A 25,103-nucleotide genomic window follows, 5' to 3' on the forward strand; every position below is an offset into this window, starting at 1 on the left:
CTAACTGACTTTATCTGGATGATGAAATTTGGGAGGTCCAGAATTGGGTAGAAAACTCGGCTTGTTGTGTTTTAGTCACCAGAAAAAAAATCAGGAAATGAACTCAAAAACTTAAATCAGTGAAAGAAAAAGATTAAGATAATTTCTTTAAAAGTTTTCATTCATTTGACAAATGTGCATTTCCAGTAAGTTCAGAATTTAATTTAGATTTTCAGATTTTAGATTTTTTGAAGTCCCTCATGGGAGTCAAATCCAGAAGATTAAGATGCATGGGGTTTGCGGCGAATTGGCAATTTGGATTCAGAACTGGCTTGCACATAGAAAACACAGGGTTGTGGTAGAAGGGACTTATTTGAGCTGGAGATCTGTAATTCATGGTGTTCCACAGGGATCTGTGCTGGGACCTCTGCTGTTTGTGAAGTATATAAATGACCTGGATGAAAATGTAGATGGGTGGGTTAGTAAGTTTGTGTATGATACCACGTTTGGTGGAGGTATGGCTAATGTTGAAGATTGACAAAGATTGCAGCGAGATATACATCAGTTACAGATATGGGCCGAAAAATGGCAGATGAAGTTTAACCCAGATAAATGTGGGGTGTTGCACCTCGGAAGGGCAAATGCAAGGAGACAATACACTGATTGGATCCAAGTTCATAGCTCCTTGACGGTGGCCACACAGGTCGATAAGGTGGTTGAGAAGGCTTGTGGCATGCTTGCTTGTTCAAGGAGCTATGAACTTGGATCCCAAGATCTCTCTGCTCAGTAACACTGTTAAGGATCTTGCCCTTACCAGTGTACTGTCTCCTTTTATTTTCCTTATTAAGGTCCAACATCTCACATTTATTTGGTTTAAAGTCCATCTGCTTCTTTATACTCATGAGTTTCTAGACGAGAATTAGATGTACAGGGTCCCATGTACAGATTGAAAAGAGGACAGGGATTTTCTTTTGGAAGATGTTGAGCTTCTTGGATGTTTCTGAAGCTGTGCAGTTTCAGGCAAGTGGGGAATAGTCCATCAGACTTTTGCAGGGCTGTGAGGCATCGGGGGTGGATTGCTTGGTATTTGACTGTACTGCTTCAAGGCCACTCCTGTAATTTAGACGATCCAGTTAGGTAGGTTTCAACTGAGATGTCCGTAATATTGATGCTGAGGAATATGGTTCATGAGCTGCCGTAAAATGTCAAGACATTTGACTCCTTTGCTGGAGACTGTTATTGGCTGACATCTTCACTCAAAGTCTGAAGGCTTCAATAGTTCCATTTAATATCAGAGAATGTAAACATTATACAACCTGAAATTTACTCTTCACAGTCATCGAAGAAACAGAAAAAGAAAAAAAACAAAGAATGATTGCCAGAAAAAAGATAGAACCCCAAAGCTCCCTCTTCCCCTCTGCCATACACAAACAGCAGCAAGAGTGTCAACCTCCTCCTCCCCCCATTTAATTTATCAAAAGCATCAGCACCCCCCACTACCTACCATGCAATAGCAAACCCCCAAAGCCCATAATCTAAAGTCCATCAAAAAATTCTGTCCATCCTAACACTTCGACATTGCACCAGGCTCTCTCTCTCTCTCACTAACAAGGGAGAGAGAGATCTTGCTCCTGTCACAGCGAGAGGGGAGGCCAGCAGCTTGCTCTCTCGACGTTACAGTCTGCAAAGTCTCTTATATATGTTCCCCCTACTCAAGCATCAATAAATTCTCTCTCACTGTCCTGGTTTGCTGCAAGTATGCAGTGATATTTCTTTGTCTGAGAGTTATAAAAGGAACTGGGCAATCATTAATGAAGCCCTACAATTTTCAAGTCAAGTCAAATCAAGTCGTTTTTATTGTCATTTCAACCACAACTGCTGGTACAGTACACAGTAAAAACGAAACAACGTTTCTCCAGGACCATGGTGCTACATGAAACAACACAAATCTACATTAGACTTCAGACCTACATGGGTCTACATAAAGTGTACAAAACAGTGCAAGACAGTACAATAATTAATAAACAAGACAATAGGCACAGTAAAGGGCAAATTACAATATAATAATAAATGATGTAAATGTAAATTGTAAATGTAAACAAAGTTAACAATGTTTTAGCAGGAATTGAGGAATTTTGCCCTATTTCATAATAGTTCATATTAGTTATAATAGTTATGCAGAGGTATGTTTCTCAGAAACTCTAGTAACTGGAAATTACAGGTCTCCAATGACTGTAGTTGTAACAATTGTTTCATGTATAACATATGCATCCTGCCAATGCAGTCAAACAATTGCAATTGCATTCCTTTGTGTTGGGAATGAGTTCAACCACTGGAAGGTACCGTGGAGAGCATTCTGACAGGCTGCATCACTGTCTGGTACGGAGGGGCTACTGCATAGGACCGAAAGAAGCTGCAGAAGGTTTTTTAGTCAGCTCCATCTTGGGCACTAGCCTACAAAGTACCCAGGATGTCTTCAAGGAATGGTGTCTCAGAAAGGCAGCGTCCATTATTAAGGACCTCCAGCACCCAGAGCATGCCCTTTTCTCACTGTTACCATCAGGTAGGAGGTACAGAAGCCTGAAGACACACACACAGCGATTCAGGAACAGCTTCTTCCCCTCTGCCATCTGATTCCTAAATGGACATTGAACCCATAAACACTACCTCATTTTTAAAAATATATATTATTTCTGTTCTTTGCATGATTTTAAAGCTATACGTATACTGTAATTGATTGATTGATTTATTTATTTATTTTTCTTTTTCTATATCATTTGTTACGAACCCCGTAACTGGGTCACTTATCAGCAAAGATGGAGACGTCCGTTGAAGTCTGATGATACTATTTTTAACAGTATTTATTAGTAAAAATACACAAAAATATTATCAATGCAAATATACAAATAATATACGTCGTCAATACTAAATCTAAAAGTGCGGGTATAATAATAATCAATAAGAAATAAGCTCTATCGTTGTCTAGGGGATAATGTATTGTCCGATGGAAATATAAAGTTCACTCAGTTCATACAGGCTGCAGCCGTTGGGGACCGCTGTGTTGCAATCTGTTGGAGAGAGAGAGAGATTTGGAGAAAAACTTGCCGGCTTTCCTTTTATGATTTCGATCCGTCAGTGTCTCGTTAGTGTGGCCATTCAAGTGTGACCTCTCCTTTAGCTAAACCGTTCTTCCATGATGAGCTCGCCACCCCAGGCAAGGGAGGACACACACGAGCTCTCACCGGTTTTCGCTATTAAACACTGTCACGGGATTTCCAGCGTTTCTCCTGGTGCGTCTAAAGGGGTTGTTCCCCAGACCCCTCTTTTATCCTTACTCACGGGGTCTCAGATGTCAATCAGGTTGGGATGATGCAATCCCTCAACACTCTGGTTGTCCCCTGAGGGTTTTCAATGAATAGTACAGTACTCAATACACAATTCCGTCTCCAAGAGACAATAGCCGTTATCAGTGGTTCCGTTCCGCTGAGGCCAGGCCACATTCCAAACCTTGTGGATTCTGCATGTCTCTCTCTCATTTCCTGGGTCCCAGACCCGAGTTAATAGTGATCTTGCGATTCTCAAAAAGGAGGGGGCAACTTTGTACCCTTCGGCCCCTCAGAGTTGCTTCACATTGAACTGCTGCTGCTAAGTTAACAAATTTCACAACGCATGCTGGTGATAATAAACCTGATTCTGATCCTGAAATCCACCTCTCCTCCCTCCCACTGCGTCAGTCACCGTTGTCTTCCCTGGTCAACTTCTGGCACGAGTTCAAGGGTAGTCAATTTCATTGCACCTTCAGAATTCAGCACTTTTGTCCAAGCTTAGATCAAGGCTCTGGGTCAAACTGTTCTTACCAGGAGCCAAAATAGTGAGCAGTTAATTGCATTGTGACAGCAACTTCAGCACATCATGAAACCCATTCTCCTCTTCATGGACTCTTGTCTGTACTTCTCGCTGCTTCAATAAAGCTACCAGCATAACCAAAGACCTCTCCTACTCCAGACGTTCTCCATTCTCCACCCTCCCATTGGGCAGAAACTACAAAAGCCTGAATGCATGTGCCACCTGGCTCAAGACCAGGTTCTATCCTGCTGTCTTAAGTCTGTCTTAAGAAACATCCTGCTGTCTTGAATGGCTCCCTGGTGCAACATAATGGATTCTTGACATCACAGTCTCATGATGTGGAGAGGATGTTTCCTATGGTGACAGCATTCATCTAGGACCAAAGGACACAGCCTCAGAATAGAGGGGCGTCCTTTTAGAATGGAATTGAGGAGGAATTTCTTTAGCCAGAATGGTGAATCTGTGGAGTTCAGAATCAGAATCAGGTTTAATATCACCGGCATGCAGGCATATATCGTGAAGTTTGTTAACTCTGTGACAGCAGTACAATGCAATACAGGATAAATATAGGAAAAAGTCTGAATTACAGTATAGATATAAAATAGGGGAAGAAGCTGCAGGCAGCTGTGGAGGCCAGGTCTTCAGATATATGTACGGCAGGGGCTGGTAGATTCTTGATTAGTCAGGGCATGAATGGATACGGGGAGAAGGCAGAAGATTGCGGCTGAGAGGGAAGAAGGACCAGCCAAGATGAAATGGCGGAGCAGACTCGATGGCCAAATGGCCTGATTCTGCTCCTATATCTTACGGTCTCATTAAGGCTTTGCATCTTATGGTCCGCCTACAGTGCTCTTTCTCTGTAATTGTAATACTATATTTTATATTCTTCCATTGTGCTACTTCAGTGTACTGATGTGATGAAATGATCTGTTTGCATGGCATGAAAAATGAAGTTGTTCACCGTACCTTGTGACAATAACAAACAAATTGACCAACTTTACTACTCTGACTGAGACTGGGGCAGAAACTTCCCAAATTGGATTTTCTGTTACAAAGCACCGAGAAATTTTCTATATTTTCCAAGGTTACGATCGACAATTGTGTTATGTCTGTAATTATATAAAACTTGACATAAAATAAATAAAATCTGAAATTTTAAATGTATACCCCATTTGCCAATGGTATGGAGGGGACCGCCACTGCACAGGATTGAAATAAGCTGCAGGGAGTTTAAAAGTTTCAAATTACATTTATTATCAAGGAATATATAAATTATACAACCTTGAGATTTGTTTGCTTACAGGTAGCCACAAAGCAAGAAACCCAAAAGAACCCAATTAAGTTGTAAATTTAGTCAGCTCCATCATGGGCACTGGCCTCCGTAGTATTCAGGACATCTTCAGGGAGCCTGCTTCCAAAAGATGGCATTCATCATTCAGGACCCCCATCACCTCTTCTCATCAGGACGGAGGTACAGGAGCCCGAAGGCACACACTCAACAATTCAGTCCTGATGCAGGGTCTCGGCCCAAATTGTTGACTGGGCTCTTTTCCATTGATGCTGCCTGGCTTGCAGAGCTCCGTCAGCATTCTGTGCGTGTGTGTGTATGTATGTGCTGCTTAATACAGCAGCCGTTTGTCCATGTATGTTGGGTTAGACAATCAAACAAAGAGGACCACAAACCTGAGTTGAAATTAAGCCCAATACAGACTGAACAACCTCATTGATAATTATGGGATGCATTGTGGTAACTATAGTAATGAGGAGTTAAACTGCTAAAATGAAGTGAGATGTTGGTCAGTCAAGTGGAATGATAATTTCTTTGTCATCTCAATTGTCATGTTTCTGACAATACTTCCTTACAAGACTTTAGCTCATTCTGTCTATGACAGCTCTCAGAGCCACCCTATCAATCTCATTTCACTACTTCCCTGTAACCTATTCTCTTAGACATGCCCATTAACAGACCCCTGATTTTTCCCTATTACAATAGGAGTAATTTACAGTGGCCAATTAACTTAATATCCAGTACGTCTTTGGGATCTGGAAAGTAACAAGAGTAGCTAGGGTAAGACTGTGTGGTCACAGGGAGAACATCTAAACTCCACACAGACAGCTGCAGAGAACTGGATTGAATCTGAGTCTTTGGAACCTTGAAGCAACAATTCTGCCTTCAGTCTCAAAGTGGAATTGTTATATGTGGAATTATCAATGTTCATATAACAAAGGGTCTGTGATTACCAATAAGCACTTGTCTTCCTAAGAGATAGATGAAGAAGGAATTGAGGGAACGCTGTCATACAATTGCTCTCTGGAATAGGAAATGGATTCCCACAGTGGATATTGAGTTAAGAAACAAACATAATTTGAAAATGAAAATGGCAAGGCTAAGATGGAAATCTTAGGACCAGAGGACACAGTCTCAGAATAGAGGGGCGTCCTTTTAGAATGGAAAAGAGAAGTTATGACTGCAATAGGTTAAATTTTTTGTTCCAGGCATTCTATATGACCAAACTTGGTAGAAAATTGTAACATGCTTGTTTCAACATCAAAGCAACACCAATGCAGATTTATAAAAGGGAACAATAAAGCTTTTTCTCAGGGAATTGTCTGCATATGGTAATTATGTCATCTTTCTTTTCTCTTTGGAATTTCAGCTTCAGTAGCTGAATTGTTATCACACTGAGGAAACTCTTCTTGCTGCCAAAAAAATGGAATTATCCACACATTTAAAATATGCTTAAGGATGATTAGTCAAGATGCTTTGTCCAATTTACTGGGCTTCTGATTTGATACTTTATTGCACCTAATATGTTAAGGTTCTGTCCTTGGCTCTTTATTCATACTGCAGTTCTGTTACTCTCTCTCTAATCCAGCTCATATATTTGGGCACATTACTATAAAATCCCATGATGTCCTGTCCGCAGATGTCCGTTTTTCCAAAACTGATGATGCCGACCTATGGATGGTTCAAAGAATGGAGCATGTTAGTTCAGAGAAGGACATGCAATGCAACCAACACAAAGGGTAGCAGTGGCTTTTTAACTGAGTTCTTTTCTGTTCAGAACCAAATTCATGGTGGTTTTTCTTCCCCATTTTCCCTCAGCCTCCCAATTCCACCATATTCAAGAGAGCAGACCAATATCCTGCCTTGTATGGAGACAAAGCAGTCCTGAGTCCCAGTGCCAGGAGATGAGACATGGAATGTAGTTTAAGGTGAGTCTTCATTTTACCTCAGAGAGTAGGCTGATTCTATTAATCACAACCTTGAAATGATCCTGTGAACTAAATCTGTGAGAGCATAATTCTTCAATGCTATGGAATAACAAAGTTGAGAGAACAGATTTCTTTAACAGAAACTCCCAGAAAGGAATAGATATGTTCTCCAACTAACTATGAAATGTCCCCAACTGGATAAGCTGGGTGTTAACAATGAATTGAAAAGAAAATTAGGCAAATATTTTATCAAAGCAACGTACAGTCAGCTCACCTGATTCAATGTTTTTTTCAGGTAAATACATCCAATAATTCAATTAAATCATTGTAAAAGGCAAAAGGAAGAATACAATTTGAATTTGCAATAATTGACTGAATTAAAGATTTTAATTGAAAAATAAGTTGAATGAATTACTAAATCAGGTGCAATTAGTGAATGAAGTGTATTGCTAATCATTCCTGAATATTTCATGCTTCAGAAACTGAGAGATCAAGTACCTGGATCCACCGATGATTTATCTCCATGACCAGCGGTCCACCTGAGTCTCCTATCAAAGCCATTGGGGAAATAGTCAGACATTACCAAGCAGTGGTTACTTCTAATTAAATCCCTCCACAAAGCTAGAGGGGTGTTTACACCCCAGCAGGTCCCAGAAGGAGGCCAGCATCTACCTTGGTCCTTGGAAAAGAAAAGGGCTCTTCTACCTGGTCCTTGCATCTTTGCTGAACATGGCTAAAAGCTCACCTTTTATGGTCAAAACTCATAGTGGGAGACTTTCTGAGGATAAGGGCTGGAAACATCACCTCATTAGCATCAACTCTATTGCCAACAATGAGAGAACACAATATCCCAATGGAGATAGTCTCAGAATTCCTGAGGCAATGCAAAGATGAGTGGCTGAGGGAGGTTGGAGATGGGGTATACAAAGAAGAACCAAGAATCTTAAGTCTTCACCCCATTATTCCTTCCTTGTGTTGCTTCCAGATCAATTTTCTTCCTCTTTTTGGTCTCCAGCCCATTTCCTTCCTTTTTTATGGTCTCTTGCTTCCTTCCTCTTTCTCTTCTACAACAGCTGGCCAGTAATCCAACCACATCCGTCAAATCACTCATAACCTCAGCGTTTTAACTATTCAAAACCCAAATAATATCAATGACATTTCACAACCTTTGCTGAGAGCCAGTAGCACTTACTAGAGATAGTCGTCCATCAAATATTATATAAAGATTATTCCTAAGATGTGGGGCAGTGTGGTTTTATGTACATACACTGCAGAATAACGTACAAAGCAAACCTATATTGATTCACGTACAACAAGCTGGAGGAACTCAGCAGGTCGGGCAGCATCCGTGGAAATGAGCAGTCAATGTTTCAGGCCAAGGCCCTTCGTCAGGATGTGACATGATGAAGGGTCTCAGCCCGAAACGTTGACTGCTCGTTTCCACAAATGCTACCTGACCTGCTGAGTTCCTCCAGTGTGTTGTGCGTGTTGCTTTGACCCCAGCATCTACAGTGTACTTCGTGTTTACTATATTGATTCATTCTCTTTGTCATTTGTCTCTCCTTCTCCCACCCACACCAAATCCCACTCAGGTCTCTGGCATTGAGCCTGGCTCTGTGACTCTGAGCAAAGGGGGGGGGGAGGAGAAGCAAGCTGTGGTGATAGAGGTTTTGTTAGTCAGGGGAACAGAAAGGAGGTTCTGTGCCCGAGAACTAGACTCCCAGATGGTACGTTGCCTCCTGGGTGCCAGGGTCCTGGACATCTCGGTTCAAGTCCTCATCATTCTTAAGTGAGGGTGAGCAGGCAGAGGTCATGGTGCACATAGGTACTAATGACATGGGTAAGATGAGTGACGAGGTTCTGCAAAGCAAGTTCAGGGAGTTAGGTGCTAAGTTAAAGGGCAGGACCTCCAGGGTTGTGATCTCAGGTAATGAGGCCAGAAGTGCAAGATCATAAAGTTTAACACCTGGCTGAGGAGTTGGTGTAGAAGGAAGGGATTCAGATTTTTGTATCCTGACCTGAAGTGCTGGCCATAAGGAGTTTGAACACTCTATTTGTAACTGTGTGGGTATCTAAGAGCTTTAATTTCCTCCCACATCTCAAAGACATGCTGGTAGCTGAACTATTATAAATTATCCTCTGTTTTAGGTTGAGAGTAAGAAGTGTGCCACAGGATATGAAATACTCATATATCAACCTCTCCCCTTCCCACCATCCAAGCACCGAAACATTCTTTCTGACTGAAGTGGTGATTTGCTTACACGTCTTCCAATCTAATGCTGTTTGTATTGTGGCTTCTTCTACATTGGACAAAGCAAATGCAAACTGGGCGATCACTTTGCAATCTGCAGGAATGACCCTGAGCTTCCTGTGCATTTCACCTTAATTCACCACCCCACTCCCACTCTGACCTCCCTGTCTGTGACCTCCCGCACTGATGGATTGAAGTCCAATGGAAACTTGAGGAACAGAATCTGATATTTTGCCTCTGCACACTGCAGTCTCTGAGGAATCAATACTGAACTCTCCAATCTTATTTAAGGGAGTGGATGGACATATGTGAGTTTGAATAAGTTGCCAAGTTACAGGGAAATAAGGAAAGGGGTTTGAGGGTGATGTGAATTAAGAAGACTGCAGATGCTGGAAAACTGAAATAGTAACAGGAAGCACTAGAAATACTTGATTGGCCATGTAGCATCTGTGGAGATAGAAACAGAGTTAAGGCTTCAGATCTGAAACTCTTCATCAAAATGGTCAATTCTTAATATGGGAAAAATGGGATTCCTGATGAGAGCTGGCATGAAGCTGATGGGCCAAATGGCCTTCTAAGCATAACATAACACTCGTTTTTGTTCAATCCATGATGGTACGAGCTTTTAAAATTGATGCCAGTTGAGTATCATGGAAGGGATGTATGGCTAAGGACATCTTCTTCCCCAAAATCCACAGGCTGCACAGAGGATCCATGCCAGAATCTCTCTGCCCCCTGCAGTACTGTTTTCTATCATCTTCCTCGTAGAAGAGCACGCCTATGGTTGGAATGTGCTGTGCCTTCACTTCCCCATCACTGCGCCTATACTCAGAAGACACTTACACCCATGCAATGTATACCAGAAACTGCCCACCAAGTGCCTGAGATACCAAAGTGCTGGGTTACGGACTGTAGATCAAGGTCTCCTGGGGGAGGGGCTTTTGCTATTGCTTGGGGGGAGTGTGGGGGCGGGGGCAGTGCATCTGCTGGTACACGTTGGGGGGTAAAGGCTTTGATGTTTCTATCATTCATTCTCTGGGGTTTCTTGTTTTCTGGATGCCTGTGAAGAGTAAGAATTCCAGGCTGCATACTGTATACATTCTCTGATATACAAGTGAACCTCTGAGTTCTACTGGAGCTCGGCTGATAGATGGATACGAGGCAAATCCTGCTGGCTAGGGACCAATATGCACAAACACCAATACATGCCACCTCACACCATATGCATGTGCACACACACATTCACACTCATCCAGAGACACACCCACACACATCCTTGCACCCGGACGGCTTTGCCTTTTGGTAACGTAGAGGCAGAGAGGTGTTGTTGTATGCGCTGTGACTTCAGTTCTTTCGCACTGGGGCCACCAAGCAGAAGGAAGGTTTCTTCTCACCTTGAAATCAGATGGAATATCCCCGTGTGCTTTACTGATCAATCCCCGTGTGCTTTACTGATCAATCCCCGTGTGCTTTACTGATCAATTCCTGTGTGCTTTACTGATCAATATCCGTGTGCTTTACTGATCAATCTCTGTGTGCTTTACTGATCAATCCCCGTGTGCTTTACTGATCAATCCCCGTGCGCGTTACTGATCAATCCCCGTGTGCTTTACTGATCAATCTCTGTGTGCTTTACTGATCAATCTCTGTGTGCTTTACTGATCAATCCCCGTGTGCTTTACTGATCAATCTCTGTGTGCTTTACTGATCAATCCCCGTGTGCTTTACTGATCAATCCCCGTGTGCTTTACTGATCAATCTCTGTGGGGTTTTCACCCTGCATCTATGTGCAGAGGATGTTGAAAGTTCCTGTTCAGACACAGCTTTGACATTGGACTGATGCTGCCTGTTAACTCTCCAGCGCAGGACAGTGGTTGGTGTGGAAAGGAGGTGGTTGAAAGGAACACTAAACTTTGCCTGTTTCAGGGATTTGATTGAGAGTCACATCACACAAGCAGTTCTTTAATCCATTATGTCCATTCTGATTATCTTACACTAATCCGACACTGGTACAATTCTATTCCTCCCACATTCGTATCAATACCCTGCACCCACCTCCCACCAACTCTACAACTAACCTGCACATTGATGGCAACATTATAGGCTAATTAACCTACAGAGCCTCATGGCTTTGCGATGTAGAGAAAAGCAACGCAGTCAGAGAGAGAATGGGCAAACCCACACAGGCAGCACCAGGAGTCAGTGTTAAAGCTGGGTTGTGGACCTGTGAGGTGGCGTCTGTACTGGCCTCGCCACTGTGCAGTCAAAAACAGGCTGTTTCTTCACAACGAAGTGACTGATAATCTCACTAACTGTGTGAAGTGCCACTTCTGCAGAGAGGCGATCCTTCTGGAGAAGCTGGTGGAATCGGGGAGGAAGAAAGGCTTACCTTTGCAACTATCTGCTTCCGTCCCTTTTGCACAGAACATGTTTTCTGTCAGCGGATACGGGGAAGTACATGTCAATCGATCCTACAAGAGAGCAGAGCACTCAGCATATGATGGGAACGGGCCAGAGCTATTAGTTAGATATGAGGTTACTCTGAGAACAAGAAGGCAGCGACAGGAGCAAAAACAACAGATCAGAGAGCTGCCGAGGCGACTTTACATTGACAATGAGGTAATAATAATAACGACCACGTGATGGTTGAGTTACCTTCCGGTGCTGGCTTCTGTATGATTAAATTGGTACAGTACCTGCCCGACCGTGCCAGCCTCTGGGGATTAAAAGCTCCAATTCTCCGAAGGATGGATAGCTGGTGTGGTTCTTTTAAAGATTCTGATCTGCTCTGCACATTGGTGGCCATGTTTGGCACCAGGATTTGGATATTTAAAGAACACCTGAGCTCAGTTTCAGGGCCCAATTGTCAGCTCAACTTTGGGTCAAGTCTCCAAATGAGTTTAGGGTTTCTGTCTCGTTTGGATTCTCGTCTAGTCCTGTCAGGTTCTTGTCTAGCATCTAGTCAAGAACCCTATTCTCGTCTTAGTATTAAAATAATGTTTTGCTGCTAGTCTCAGATACTCTAGCACTTTCCATCCTCGCCTAGGCCTCTCGCCACAGAACTTATCAGAAATCAGTTTGACAATTTCTTTGAACCCCTTCATTCAGTTCACTTGGTGGTGTGAAATTCCGGATCAATCAACTGGCTATTAGTTATTGATACATTTCCAAGACTCTCTCAGTTCCCACAAGGGCTCCACATTAGACCTGATTCTGACACCGAAGGAATGTAGCAAAGTCCACTGCAAGACCCGCAACTTTCAAAATTGATTTTCTGTCGCTAACCGTACCTGCGAGCAACACCTAAGCTGTGTCCATGTTGAAGTTGTTCTGGAATTGTCCATGGAAGAACAACTCAAAGAGTGAACATTGAAGCACCACAGATGGTGACAATTTAAAATAATAAGCAAGCAAAATACTGGACGTACTCAGTAGGTCAGGCAGCACCTGTGAGAGTTACTGCTTCAGGTCTGGATCTCTTTCATTAGAACTGACAACAAAAGTAAAATGATTAGTTTTAGGTAGCAGAGAGGGTGGGTGGTACAAAGGAATATCTCCAATAGGGTGAGTCCAGAGGTAAGTTGAAGTGAATATCACTTTAAGATTGTGTAATGTGTTGCTAATGGTAAGGATGTGGACATGCCCATCAGTCTAGCATATACAAAGAAAAGAGAATACCTAAGCCAAACGATGTTAGGCAAAAATGGCCAATTCTGACAAACACGAGCAAATCTGCAGATGCTGGAAATCCAAAACAACACATCTAAAATGCTGAAGGATCTCAGCAGGCCAGGCGGCATCTATGGAAAAGAGTAAACAGTCAACGTTTCAGGTCGATGAAGGGTCTTGACCTGAAACGTTGACCATTCACTCCTTTCCATAGCTACTGCCTGGCCTGCTGAGTTCCTCCAGAATTTTGAGTAGATAGCCAGTTCTGAGGTAGATGGGAAAAAGATAAGTTAAATAAGATTGGAGAATTCAATGTTGAGTCCTCAGAATTGAAGAGGCAGAATATCAGATGTTGCTCCTCAAGTTTGAATTGGACTTCCATCCGTCAGTGCAGGAGATCACAGACAGGGAGGTCAGAGTGGGAGTGGGGTGGTGAATTACAGTGAAATGCATAGGAAGCTCAGGGTCATTCCTGCAGATTGCAAAGCGATCACTCAGTTTATATTTGCTTTTTCCAGTGAAAACCTCCAAGAGGACCATAACCTAGGGTTTGAAAGCTTGTGTGCCTCAATGACCCAGAGACCTATGTTGGCTGGAGTCAGGGCTTTGTGCTTTGGTTCTTGTACAGATCAAAGGACAAAGTCCAGACTAAGAGGATGTGCTGGAGATTTTGGAAAGCATCAAGTTAGATAAGTCACCGGGGCTGGACAGGATGTACCCCAGGCTACTGTGGAAAGCGAAGGAATTGTTGAGCCTCTGGCAATGATCTTTGCATCATCAATGAGGACGAGAGAGGTTCCAGAGGATTGGAGGGTTGTGGATGTTGTTCCCTTATTCAAGAAAGGGAGCAGGGATAGCCCAGGAAATTATAGGCCTGTGAGTCTTACTTCAGTGGTTGGTAATTTGATGGACAAGATCCTGACAGGCAGGATTTATGAGCATTTGGAGCGGCATAATATGATCAGAAATAGTCAGCATGGCTTTGTCAAAGGCAGGTCGTTTTTTTGAGGATGTGACTAAACAAATTGATGAAGGTAGAGCTGTAGATGTAGTGTATATGGATTTTAGCAAGACATTTGATAAGGTACCCCATGCAAGGCTTATTGAGAAAGTAAGGAGGCATGGGATCCAAGGGGACATTGCTTTGTGGATCCAGAACTGGCTTGCCCACAGAAGGCAAGGTGGGGTTGTAGAGGGGTCATAATCTGCATGGAGGCCAGTAACCAGTGGTATGCCTCAGGGATCTGTTCTGGGACCCCTACTCTTTGTGATTTTTATAAATGACTTGGATGAGGAAGTGGAGGGATGAATTAGTAAATTTGCTGATGACGCAGAGGTTGGGGGTGTTGTGGATAGTGTGGAGGGCGGTCAAATGTTACAATGGGACATTGATAGGATGCAAAACTGGGCTGAGAAGTGGCAGATGGAGTTCAACCTAGATAAGTGTGAAGTGGTTCATTTTGGTAGGTCAAATATGATGGCAGAATATAGCATTAATGGTAAGACTCTTGGCAGTGTGGAGGATCAGAAGGATCTTGGATCCAAAGGACACTCAAAGCTGCTACGCAGGTTGACTCTGTGGTTGAGAAGGCATACGGTGCATTGGCCTTCATCAATCGTGGGACTGAGTTTAAGAGCTGAGAGGTAATGTTGCAGCTATATGGGACGCTGGTCAATCCCCACTTGGGGTACTTTGCTCAGTTCAGGTCGCCTCTCTACAGGAAGGATGTGGAAACCATAGAAAGGGTGCAGAGGAGATTTACAAGGATGTTGCCTGGATTGGGGAGCATACCTTATGAGAATAGGTTGAGTGAACTCAGCCTTTTCTCCTTGGAGAGATGAAGGATGAGAGGTGACCTGATAGAGGTGTATAAGATAATGAGAGGCATTAATCATGTGGATGGTCGGAGGCTTTTTCCCAGGGCTGAAATGACTAGTATGAGAGGACACAGGTTTAAGGTGCTTGGAAGTAGGTACAGAGGAGATGTCAGGAGTAAGTTTTTTACGCAGAGAGTGGTGAGTGTGTGGAATGGGCTGCCAGCGGCAGTGGTGGAGGCGGAAACGATAGGGTCTTTTAAGAGGCTCCTGGATGGCTACATGGAGCTTAGAATAATAAAGGGCTATGGGTAAAGCCTAGGTAGTTCTAAGGGCCTGTATTGTGCTGTAGGTTTTCTATGTTTCTAAGAGTGGTCTACTGGTCCTCCAGGTTTGGGGGTTCAGCTCAGAGCTAACAAACCTCGACTGGTAAAACAGAATTGTTATGGAAACAGTAACAAAGAATCCTTCTACATCTGAGTGGCCATGGACAGACAGAAAAGAAGGACCTTCATTGCTGCCCTAAACACCAGTGGTGTAACAGACATGATATAGATACCTCCAGTGTAGGTGAACCCACAATACAAACAGCAAACACAGTACATAAGATTGGAAGAAATGCAGGTGAATCACCCTTCACTCGGAAAGAATGTTTCGGTCCTTGGATGTTGGGAAGGGAAGAGATTAATGTATAGGGATTTCACAACCTGTGGCACTGCGGTGGGTGGAGATGGAAGAGCTGACCAGGGATTCATTAAGGGAGCATTCCTTTTAAAATGCCAAAAGTGACAGGGAGGGGATTAGAGTCTGGTGGTGGAGCTGGCAGGGATTGCAAATGGCGATTCATTAACTGTGGAATCTGGTGGAGTGCAGGTGAGGACCAAAGCCCGGCTGTGTGACGAACTGAGGCCGAGGCTGTGGGCCTGCTGCGGCCTTCATGTCTATGGGCTCACTTTCATTCGGAATGCTGTGGCTTGTTCTTCTTGTTTGCATGATTTGCATTCTTTTCTCCCTCTCTCTCTCTGTGCATTGGCTGTTCATTAAACTTTTTAAGACGGGTTCTTTCTGGTTTCTGCCTGTAGGGAGATGAATGTCAAGGCTGTATAATTTATACGTAATAAGATAATAAATGTACTTTGAGGTTTGAAGCACCTTTTTCTTCTTCTATCCAGGAGGAGAAGAGGTGAGGTAAGGAGGTGAGATACGGTTAAGGGATCAGTCCACCATGGCAGAAGAAATGCCATTGTTCAGGAAGAATGGTTCAGGTGCAACCTGCTGGGCTCAGTACTGAATTATCCGACTTCTGCATCAGAACTGGCCATTATATGGCTTTGTTTTTCTTTTGTTATTTATACTGTGGCCTTCTGGGCGTTTCCCACAGGCTTACTATGCACATCACACAGACAAACAAATTGAAATAGATTTTAACTGCTGCCTCACTGTTAGATTAAGTCAACTGACCTCGCGCTGTCCGAGATATTCCCTTTGTTCAAACCCATTCCTCCCCAAACTTCTACTTAAAATTTTATGTCTTTTCCAGTTCTGATGAAAGATGTTGGACTTGAATCATTACATGTTTCTCTTCTCACAGATGCCGCCTGACCTGCTGAGTATTTCCAGAAATTTGCATGTATTGGCGAATTAACTAGTTCCTCTACCAGCTGCTTTAATAGGTCTGTTAATCCTTCTAAAGAGTAATTGGACCCCCTTTTTTAAAATAATGGCCAGAGTAACATTGTATATACTCACCAACACGCATAGTAATTATTTTCAGCTTCGTCTAAAATTACAAATCTGAGAGAGATGCATTTTAATATTGTAATTTTTTTCCATTTAAGCTTTCCCTGTGCATGCTTTTCACCCCATCATCTTGCCCAGACCCACTGCATTTATTCATTAGTGGCAATATTGCTGTATATTTGTCATTCCCTCCATAGGCAGGGATAGGGGGGTGGTGCTGGTATGGTAGCTTCCACTACTTGTTCCACCTCCAGTTTGTGAGGAACTGAACAAGTGGGGGATTAAATCATCAGCTCCTGCAGAAATAAGCTGGATTCAACCGATTTTCCATTATGCATAGGCTCGGTAATATGACCGTGCTCTCCCAATAACTATTCCAAAAACTAGAATTGGAAAGAAGAAGTAGAAAAAAGATGATTTATCAATTTACCTGAATGTACACTTGGGCGTGCTGCAGATCATAACTTGATAAAGTTGACCTTCTCCTATAGTATCCCCAGCCTGTCACGTAACCTGGTATCTTTGTGGTTCTTCCATTGTCATTTGTCAACACAACATCTGGGACGTAAAATTAAAGCAATATTCATCTCCACTCTTTCAACTCATTTTGCAGCACAATTGGAGTGATCAGGAGCATAAATACAGGCACTGGGCTTAGTTAGTTAAACAACAGCCTTCCTCTTAAAATAGTTAAGACCATAAGACATAGAAGCAGAATTAGGCCATGTGACCTATTGACTCTGCTCTGCCATTTCATCATGGCTGATCCAATCTTCCTCTCAGCCCCAGTCTCCTGCCTTCTCCACATATTACTTCAAGCCCTGATCAATCAAGAATCTATCAAACTCTGCCTTAAACATACATAAAGACTTGGCCTCTACTGCCGTCTGTGGCAACAAATTCCACAGATTCGCCACTCTCGGGCTAAAGAAATTTCTCTTCATCTCTGTTCTAAAAGAACGCCCCTCTATTCTGAGGCGGTATCCTCTGGTCCTAGACTCTCCCACCATAAGAAACATCCTCTCCACATCCACTCTATCGAGGCTTTTCAACATTTGATAGGTTTCAGTGAGGTCACCCCCCATTCTTCTGAATTCCAGTGAATACAGGCCCAGAGCCATCAAATGCCCTTCACCTCCTTTGAACCCTCTCCAGTGGTGTGACGTATATAGAGAAGGAAATCCTAAAGTGGTTATCTGGAAGCCAAGGTATGCTCATAGAGGAGATAGGAGCAGGATTTAATGGAGGAAAGAATACATGATTTGGGATGGGAAATCAGCTGGTAACTTCAGGACAGGAAGAGGTGGTAAAGGGGTGTGATGTAGTTGGGAGAGGCACAGGAAACAGCAGCAGATGTGGGTATGCTGCTAATGGCCATCAACTTAGAGTTTATCTTGGAGGCAAATAAGATGCCACATTTGTGAATGGACTGGCTGAAACTGAATGAATAGTGAGATTCAGATTCCAATTAGTTTGTTATCTGGATATGGTTTGGATGCAGGAAGATGGGACTAGACAGAAGATGAGGTCGGCATGGACTGACTGGTTTGAAGAGCCTGTCTCTGTGCTGTGGTGCTCTATGACTCTATTGTCATATATACAAGGATGCAATGAAGTTCCTTGCTCATGTGAAGCTCACGGAGTCAGGGAGGGTGACAGAGTTTGCACCACTGACAAGGGTTGGGCTGGGCCTTACTGTGACACCCTACCAAAGTTCAGCTGGTCTCCATGGAGAAGGTCAAAGACACGGACTCCCTCACAGTCTGCGTTCAGTTGGGTGGAGCGTCAATGTGGTGGCTCGGCTTTGGAGGGGGCACATGGCTGTATGACTCTGTCCAACAGCAGGAATCTGCACAGGTTCTGGCAAAAAGGTCCAGGGACAGATGTGGTGTCATCCATCACTCAGTAAAACTCAGACGAGGTGCCTCCAAGTAAGAATGGTTGGGCAATGCACATTCCCTTCAACATCTTGTACAACCATCAGTTTGTGGTTCCCCACAAGCCCTTCCAATTAATAAATGGAAAGTCGAGTCATCCTTCCGGACTTTGCCACAATCTCTTTGTCCATATATCTGATTCCATATATGCTCTCCTACCACAGTCTCAGACAATACTAGGTTGTTTGCTAAGGGACTTGGTTTGTCATTGTCATATATACTGAGATACAATGAAAAACTTATCTTGCATCCTGCTTGTACAGATCAGATCATTCCACATTGGACTGAATAAGAACAGGGTAAAATAATAACAATGCAGAACAAAATGTAACAGCTACAAAGAAAGTGCAGTGCAGGGAGACAATAAGGTGGAAGATCATAAAGAGGAGAGAGTTCAAGTTCCGAACTGGGTGTCGATATCTCTGAGGATCTAACCTGGTCCCAACATATCAATGCAGCTATTAAGAAGGTAAGACAGCAGCTATATGTCATTAGGAGTATGACAAGATTTGGTTAGTCAACTAAAACATTCAAAAACTTCTATAGAAGTGCCATGAAGAGCATTCTGATAGGCTGCTTCACCATCTGGTATAGGGTGGGGACAGTGGGGGGGGGGGGGGGGGGAGGGGTGCTACTGCAAAGGACCAAAAAGGTGCTACAGGAAGTTCAAATCAGTCAGCTCTATCATGGGCACCAGCCTCCATAGCTTCAAGACATCTTCAAGGAGCGGTGCCTTAAGAAGGCAACGTCCATTGTTTAGGACCCCCATCACCCAGGACATGCACTCATCAGGTAGGAGGTACAGAAGCCTGAAGGCACACACTCAGTGATTCAGGAACAGCTTCTTCTCCTCCGCCATCAGGGAGGAGGTACAGGAGCCTGAAGGCACACACTCAGTGATTCAGGAACTGCTTCTTCACCGATTTCCCATTGGACACTACCTCACTTTTTAAAATTTATATTATTTCTGTTTTTGCACTATTTTTGATCTAACTATTATATATATATATACACTCTATTGGTATAATCTATATTTATTATGGATTTCATTTTACTGCTGCCACTAAGTTCACAAATTTCATGATGTATGCCAGTGATATTAAGCCTGATTCTGATATAACGTTCTGGTAGATGTTGTCCTTGAGCCTGGTGATAGGAACTTTCAGGCTCTTGTATCTTCTGGCCAATGGAAGCCTCCAGGGGAATAAAGGCGCTGGTGAGCTTTCTCAGCGGTGATGTGATTGGCCCAGGACAGGCTATTGGTGATGTCCACTCCTAGGAACTTTAATCTCTCAACCTCAACACCTTTGAGCATATGCACCACCTGTTTATCTTGACAATCTACCTGACCCATACCTGTGCTTCTGAGGTTAAATTCCTCTCAGCTACAAATACCAGGCCAGAAGATTGTGCATGTTTGGAATACAGAGGGTGATATGCATATGAAATGAGCTGCCAGAGGAAGCATTCGAAAGACATTCGGATAGGTACATGGGATGCAACACACACAAAACGCTGGAGGAGCTCAGCAGGCCAGGCAGCATCTCTGGAAAAAAGACCAAAACATAGACTGTACTTTTTTCCATAAAGGCTGCCTGGCCTGCTGAGTTCCTCCAGCATTTTGTGTCTGTTGCTCGGATTTCCAGCAACTGCAGATTTTCTCTTGTTTGGAATTTGAGGTAAATGGGATGAATTGTTTAGGGGCATGTAGATCAAAGATAGTCAAATACAATATATATTCAAATATATCTACAATAAATATAGGCAGCATGGAGTAAGTGAGGTGCTCGAGGAATATAAAGAATGTAAAAAGAATCTTAAAAAAGAAATTAGAAAAGCTAAAAGAAGACACGAGGTTGCTTTGGCAAGTAAGGTGAAAATAAATCCAAAGGGTTTCTACAGTTATATTAATAGCAAAAGGATAGTGAGGGATAAAATTGGTCCCTTAGAGAATCAGAGTGGACAGCTATGTGTGGAGCCAAAAGAGATGGGGGAGATTTTGAACAATTTCTCTTCTTCAGTATTCACTAAGGAGAAGGATATTGAATTGTGTAAGATAAGGGAAACAAGTAGGGAAGTTATGGAAACTATGATGATTAAAGACAAGGAAGTCCTGGCGCTTTTAAGGAATATAAAAGTGGATAAATCTCCAGATCCTGACAGGATATTCCCTAGGACCTTGAGGGAGGTTAGTGTACAAATAGCAGGAGCTCTGACAGAAATATTTCAAATGTCATTAGAAACGGGGATGGTGCCAAAGGACTGGCGTATTGCTCATGTTGTTCCATTGTTTAAAAAGGGTTCTAAGAGTAAACCTAGCAATTATAGGCCTATCAGTTTGACGTCAGTGGTGGGTAAATTAATAGAAAGTATTCTTAGAGGTGGTATATGTAATTATCTGGATAGGCAAGGTCTGATTAGGAACAGTCAACATGGATTTGTGCGTGGAAGGTCATGTTTGACAAATCTTATTGAATTTTTTGAAGAGGTTACTAGGAAAGTTGATGAGGGTAAAGCAGTGGATGTTGTCTATATGGACTTCAGTAAGGCCTTTGACAAGGTTCCACATGGAAGGTTAGTTAGGAAGGTTCAATCGTTAGGTATTAATATTGAAGTAGTAAAATGGATTCAACAGTGGCTGGATGGGAGATGCCAGAGAGTAGTGGTGGATAACTGTTTGTCAGGTTGGAGGCCAGTGACTAGTGGTGTTCCTCAGGGTTCTGTACTGGGTCCAATGTTTTTTGTCATATACATTAATGCTCTGGATGATGGGGTGGTAAATTTGATTAGTAAGTATGCAGATGATACAAAGATAGGTGGTGTTGTGGATAATGAAGTAGGTTTTCAAAGCTTGCAGAGAGATTTAGGCCAGTTAGAAGAATGGGCTGAAAGATGGCAGATAGAGTTTAATGCTGATAAGTGTGAGGTGCTACATTATGGTAGGACTAATCAAAATAGGACATACATGGTAAATGGTAGGGCATTGAAGAATGCAGTAGAACAGAGTGATCTAGGAATAACCTTCATGGTTCCCTGAAGGTGGAATCTCATGTGGATAGGGTGGTGAAGAAAGCTTTTGTTACGCTGGCCTTTATAAATCAGAGCATTGAGTATAGGAGTTGGGATGTAATGTTGAAATTGTACAAGGCATTGGTGAGGCCAAATTTGGAGTATTGTGTACAGTTCTAGTCACTGAATTATAGGAAAGATGTCAATAAAATAGAGAGATTTACTAGAATGTTACCTGGGTTTTAGCACCTAAGGTACAGAGGAAGGTTGAACAAGTTAGGTCTTTACTCTGTGGAGCGTAGAAGGTTGAGGGGGGACTTGATAGAGGTACTTAAAATTATGAGGGGGATAGATAGAGTTGACGTGGATAGGCTTTTTTCCATTGAGAGTAGGGGAGATTCAAACAAGCGGACATGAGTTGAGAGTTAGGGGGCAAAAGTTTAAGGGTAACACGAGGGGAGCTTCTTTACTCAGAGAGTGGTAGCTGTGTGGAATGAACTTCCAGTAGAAGTGGTAGAGGCAGGTTCAATATTGTAATTTAAAGTAAAATTGGATGGGTATATGGACAGGAAAGGAATGGAGGGTTATGGGCTGAGTGCAGGCTGGTGGGACTAGGTGAGAGTAAGCATTCAGCATGGACTAGAAGGGCCAAGATGGCCTGTTTCCATGCTGTAATTTTTATATGGTTATATGGTTATAAATGGGAGAAACTAGATGGACACCTTGGTTGGCAGGGATGAGTTGGGCCAAAGGGCCTGTTTGCACACTGTCCAAACAGGAAAGCCAAGTCTATTAATGGAGATGAGATCGATAGTTGAACTTGACATTAACTAGAGACAATATTTACCTGCATGAAATGCACTGAAAATTATGTAACTCCTAGTTTGACCATTAGTGATAACAGTTGTTAGTCTACCTGATATCTGCAGTAAAGGAGAAATCCTGTAAAACTGCATTACCTTCATAACGACAAGCTTCGGTCCATCTGCCTGTAGGTGAGACGAGTAGCTGGGCACTCCTCTTAGTGCATGGCAAACAAACAGGTCTGCAAGATATAAACCCACAAGGAGGTTGTAAACCCTAAGGGAGTTGTCCACGAGAGGCAGGGAAGAAGGGGATTTCAAATGGTGTGACAGGGCACTCTGTTCCAGCTCCACTCAGACATTCACTGGGTGGCTGAGGCACCTACTAGTCCCCACCCAAGCCAGCTACTATTTCAACTTCCTACTGAGCGAAGCTTACACTGCTCAATAAAATTTAATATAAAGTGGAAGTGATCTGGAAGGGCAGATGTTGGTACATCTATTTCACCCCACTGACCATGAACTAGCACTGCCATGACCAGCCACATTGAACTTAACACAGAACTGAAAACTGAAGGCTCAGCTATTCAGTACTCCAAAGAGAAAATCATTGGAGTGGTCCTCTCATACTTAATCCAAATGCTCCTAGCAACAGGTCAGGGCAACTGAGCCTGATTTATTGGTTATCCACAATAAAGAGAGGCAGGGGTATTAAAGTTATGTCTCATAAGTGAGAGTGAGAGAGTAAGTGAGAATGTGAGAGAGAGAATGTGTGAGTGAGAGAGAGAAGGGGAAGAGAGAGAAAGAGAGGAGACAGAATGAGTGAGAGAGTGTGAAAAGAGAGTGTGAGAGAGAGGGTGTAAGAGAGAGTGTGTAAGAGTAAGAGCGAGAGAGAAAGTGTGTGAGAGAGTATTTGAGTGAGAGAAAGAGAGGTAGAGAGAGTGTGAAAGAGAGTGAGAGAGTCCGAGAGAGAGCGACAGGGAGAGGGACGGAGTGTAAGAGAGAGAGTGAGTGTGTAAGAGAGAGGGAGTGAGAGTGAGTGAGAGTGACAGAGAGAGATTGAGAGAGAGGGAGTGTAAGAGAGAGTGAGAGAGTGTGAGTGAGAGTGAGAGTGAGAGAGAAAGAGAGGGAGAGAGGGAATGTAAGAAAGAGAGGGAGAATGGGAGAGGGGGAGTGAGAGTGAGTGAGAATGTGTGAAAGGGTAAGAGAGTGTGAGAAAGTGTGTGTGAGAGAGAGAGCAGGTTGGCTGGTGGGTAGAATAGAAATGAAGCACTGGAAATGGTGTTTGTAGACTTTATACTGGCATCTAAAGTTAGTGGTTGCATCACCCAGCTGGATCCAAAAACTGTTTGTGTTTTATCTTCCAGAAAAAACTGAACGAACTCCTCAGGTATGCCTGTTCCACCAGAAATGACAAATGATGGGGAAGGGCACATATGTTGTACTTGCTAGACTTGCAAAATGCTATCACATACATGATGAGTGAATGGCTTCCTTCAAAGTTATAACTTTCATGTTGTGGCTCATCAACAATTTATCTTCAGGGCATTTATTTTTTCCCATTCCCTTTTAACTTTTAGTTATTCTTGGTAACCAACTGGCCTGGTAGGTACTGTACCTTACGTGAGAACTGTATATGATGGTTTCCTTAGTCTTCAAAAGGGCAATGTCATTGTTCATGTTTGTTGGAACACTGAATTGTTCGTGCAAGATTATCTCTTCCACAGATAATTTCAAGCCTTTTTTCCTTTTGATGGAGCCTGAAAGGAAAGATTCAGTCACATAGAAACATCAAAACATAGAAAACCTACAGCACAGTACACAATACTGTGCTGAACATGTACTTACTTTAGAAATTATCTAGGGTTACCCATAGCCCTCTATTTTTCTAAGCTTCATGTACCGACCAGGAGTCTCTTAAAAGACTCAATTGTATCCACCTTCACCACCATTGCCGGCAGCCCATTCCACGCACTCACCACCCTCTGCGTAAAAAAACCTACCCCTGACATCTCTTCTGTACCTACTTCCAAGCACCTTTAAACTGTGCCCTCTCATGCTAGCCATTTCAGCCCTAGGAAAAAGCCTCTGACTATCCACATGATCAATGCCTCTCATTATCTTCTACACCTCTATCAGGTCACCTCTCATCCTCCGTCGCGTCAAGGAGAAAAGACCAAGTTTACTCAGCCTATTCTCATAAGGCATGCTCCCCAATCCAGGCAACATCCTTGTAAATCTCCTCTGCACCCTTTCTATGGTTTCCACATCCTTCCTGTAGTGAGGCGATCAGAACTGAACACAGTACTCCAAGTGGTGTCTGACCAGGGTCCGATATAGCAGCAATCTCTTGGCTCTTGAACTCAATCCCATGGTTGATGAAGGCCAATGCACCGTATGCCTTTTTAACCACAGAGTCAACCTGCGCAGCTACTTTGAGCATCCTATGGACTCGGACCCCAAGATCCCTCTGACCCTCCACAATGCCAAGAGTCTTACCATTAATGCTATATTCTGCCATCATATTTGACTACCAAAATGAACCATCGCACACTATTTTGGGTTGAACTCCATCTGCCACTTCTCAGCCCAGTTTTGCATCCTATCAATGTCCTGCTGTAATCTCTGACAGCCCTACATACTATCCACAACACCTCCAAACTTTGTGTCATCAGCAAACTTACTAACCCATCCCTCCACTTCCTCATCCAGGTCATTTATAAAAATCACAAAGAGTAGGGGTCCCAGAACAGATCCCTGAGGCACACCACTGGTCATTGACCTCCATGCAGAAAATGACCCCTCTACAACCACTCTTTGCCTTCTGTGGGCAAGCCA

At 43.1% G+C, this 25,103-nt stretch overlaps 1 protein-coding gene across 1 annotated transcript in view; it reads right to left on the reverse strand.

Moving 5' to 3' along the window:
* Positions 1-5,054: 5,054 nt before the first annotated feature.
* LOC140731828 (complement factor B-like) overlaps positions 5,055-25,103 on the reverse strand; it is an 80,313-nt gene continuing 60,264 nt past the window's right edge. The window contains exons 13-18 of the mRNA XM_073053693.1: positions 23,884-24,025; positions 22,422-22,507; positions 16,947-17,074; positions 11,682-11,763; positions 7,540-7,589; positions 5,055-6,784 (exon numbers count right to left, since the gene is read on the reverse strand). Of these exons, the coding sequence (XP_072909794.1) occupies positions 6,662-6,784; positions 7,540-7,589; positions 11,682-11,763; positions 16,947-17,074; positions 22,422-22,507; positions 23,884-24,025 (611 nt within the window). The 3' untranslated portion in view covers positions 5,055-6,661. The remainder of the gene's footprint in view (positions 6,785-7,539; positions 7,590-11,681; positions 11,764-16,946; positions 17,075-22,421; positions 22,508-23,883; positions 24,026-25,103) is intronic.

This window comes from Hemitrygon akajei, chromosome 8, assembly GCF_048418815.1.
Source record: "Hemitrygon akajei chromosome 8, sHemAka1.3, whole genome shotgun sequence".
NCBI lineage: Eukaryota > Metazoa > Chordata > Chondrichthyes > Myliobatiformes > Dasyatidae > Hemitrygon > Hemitrygon akajei.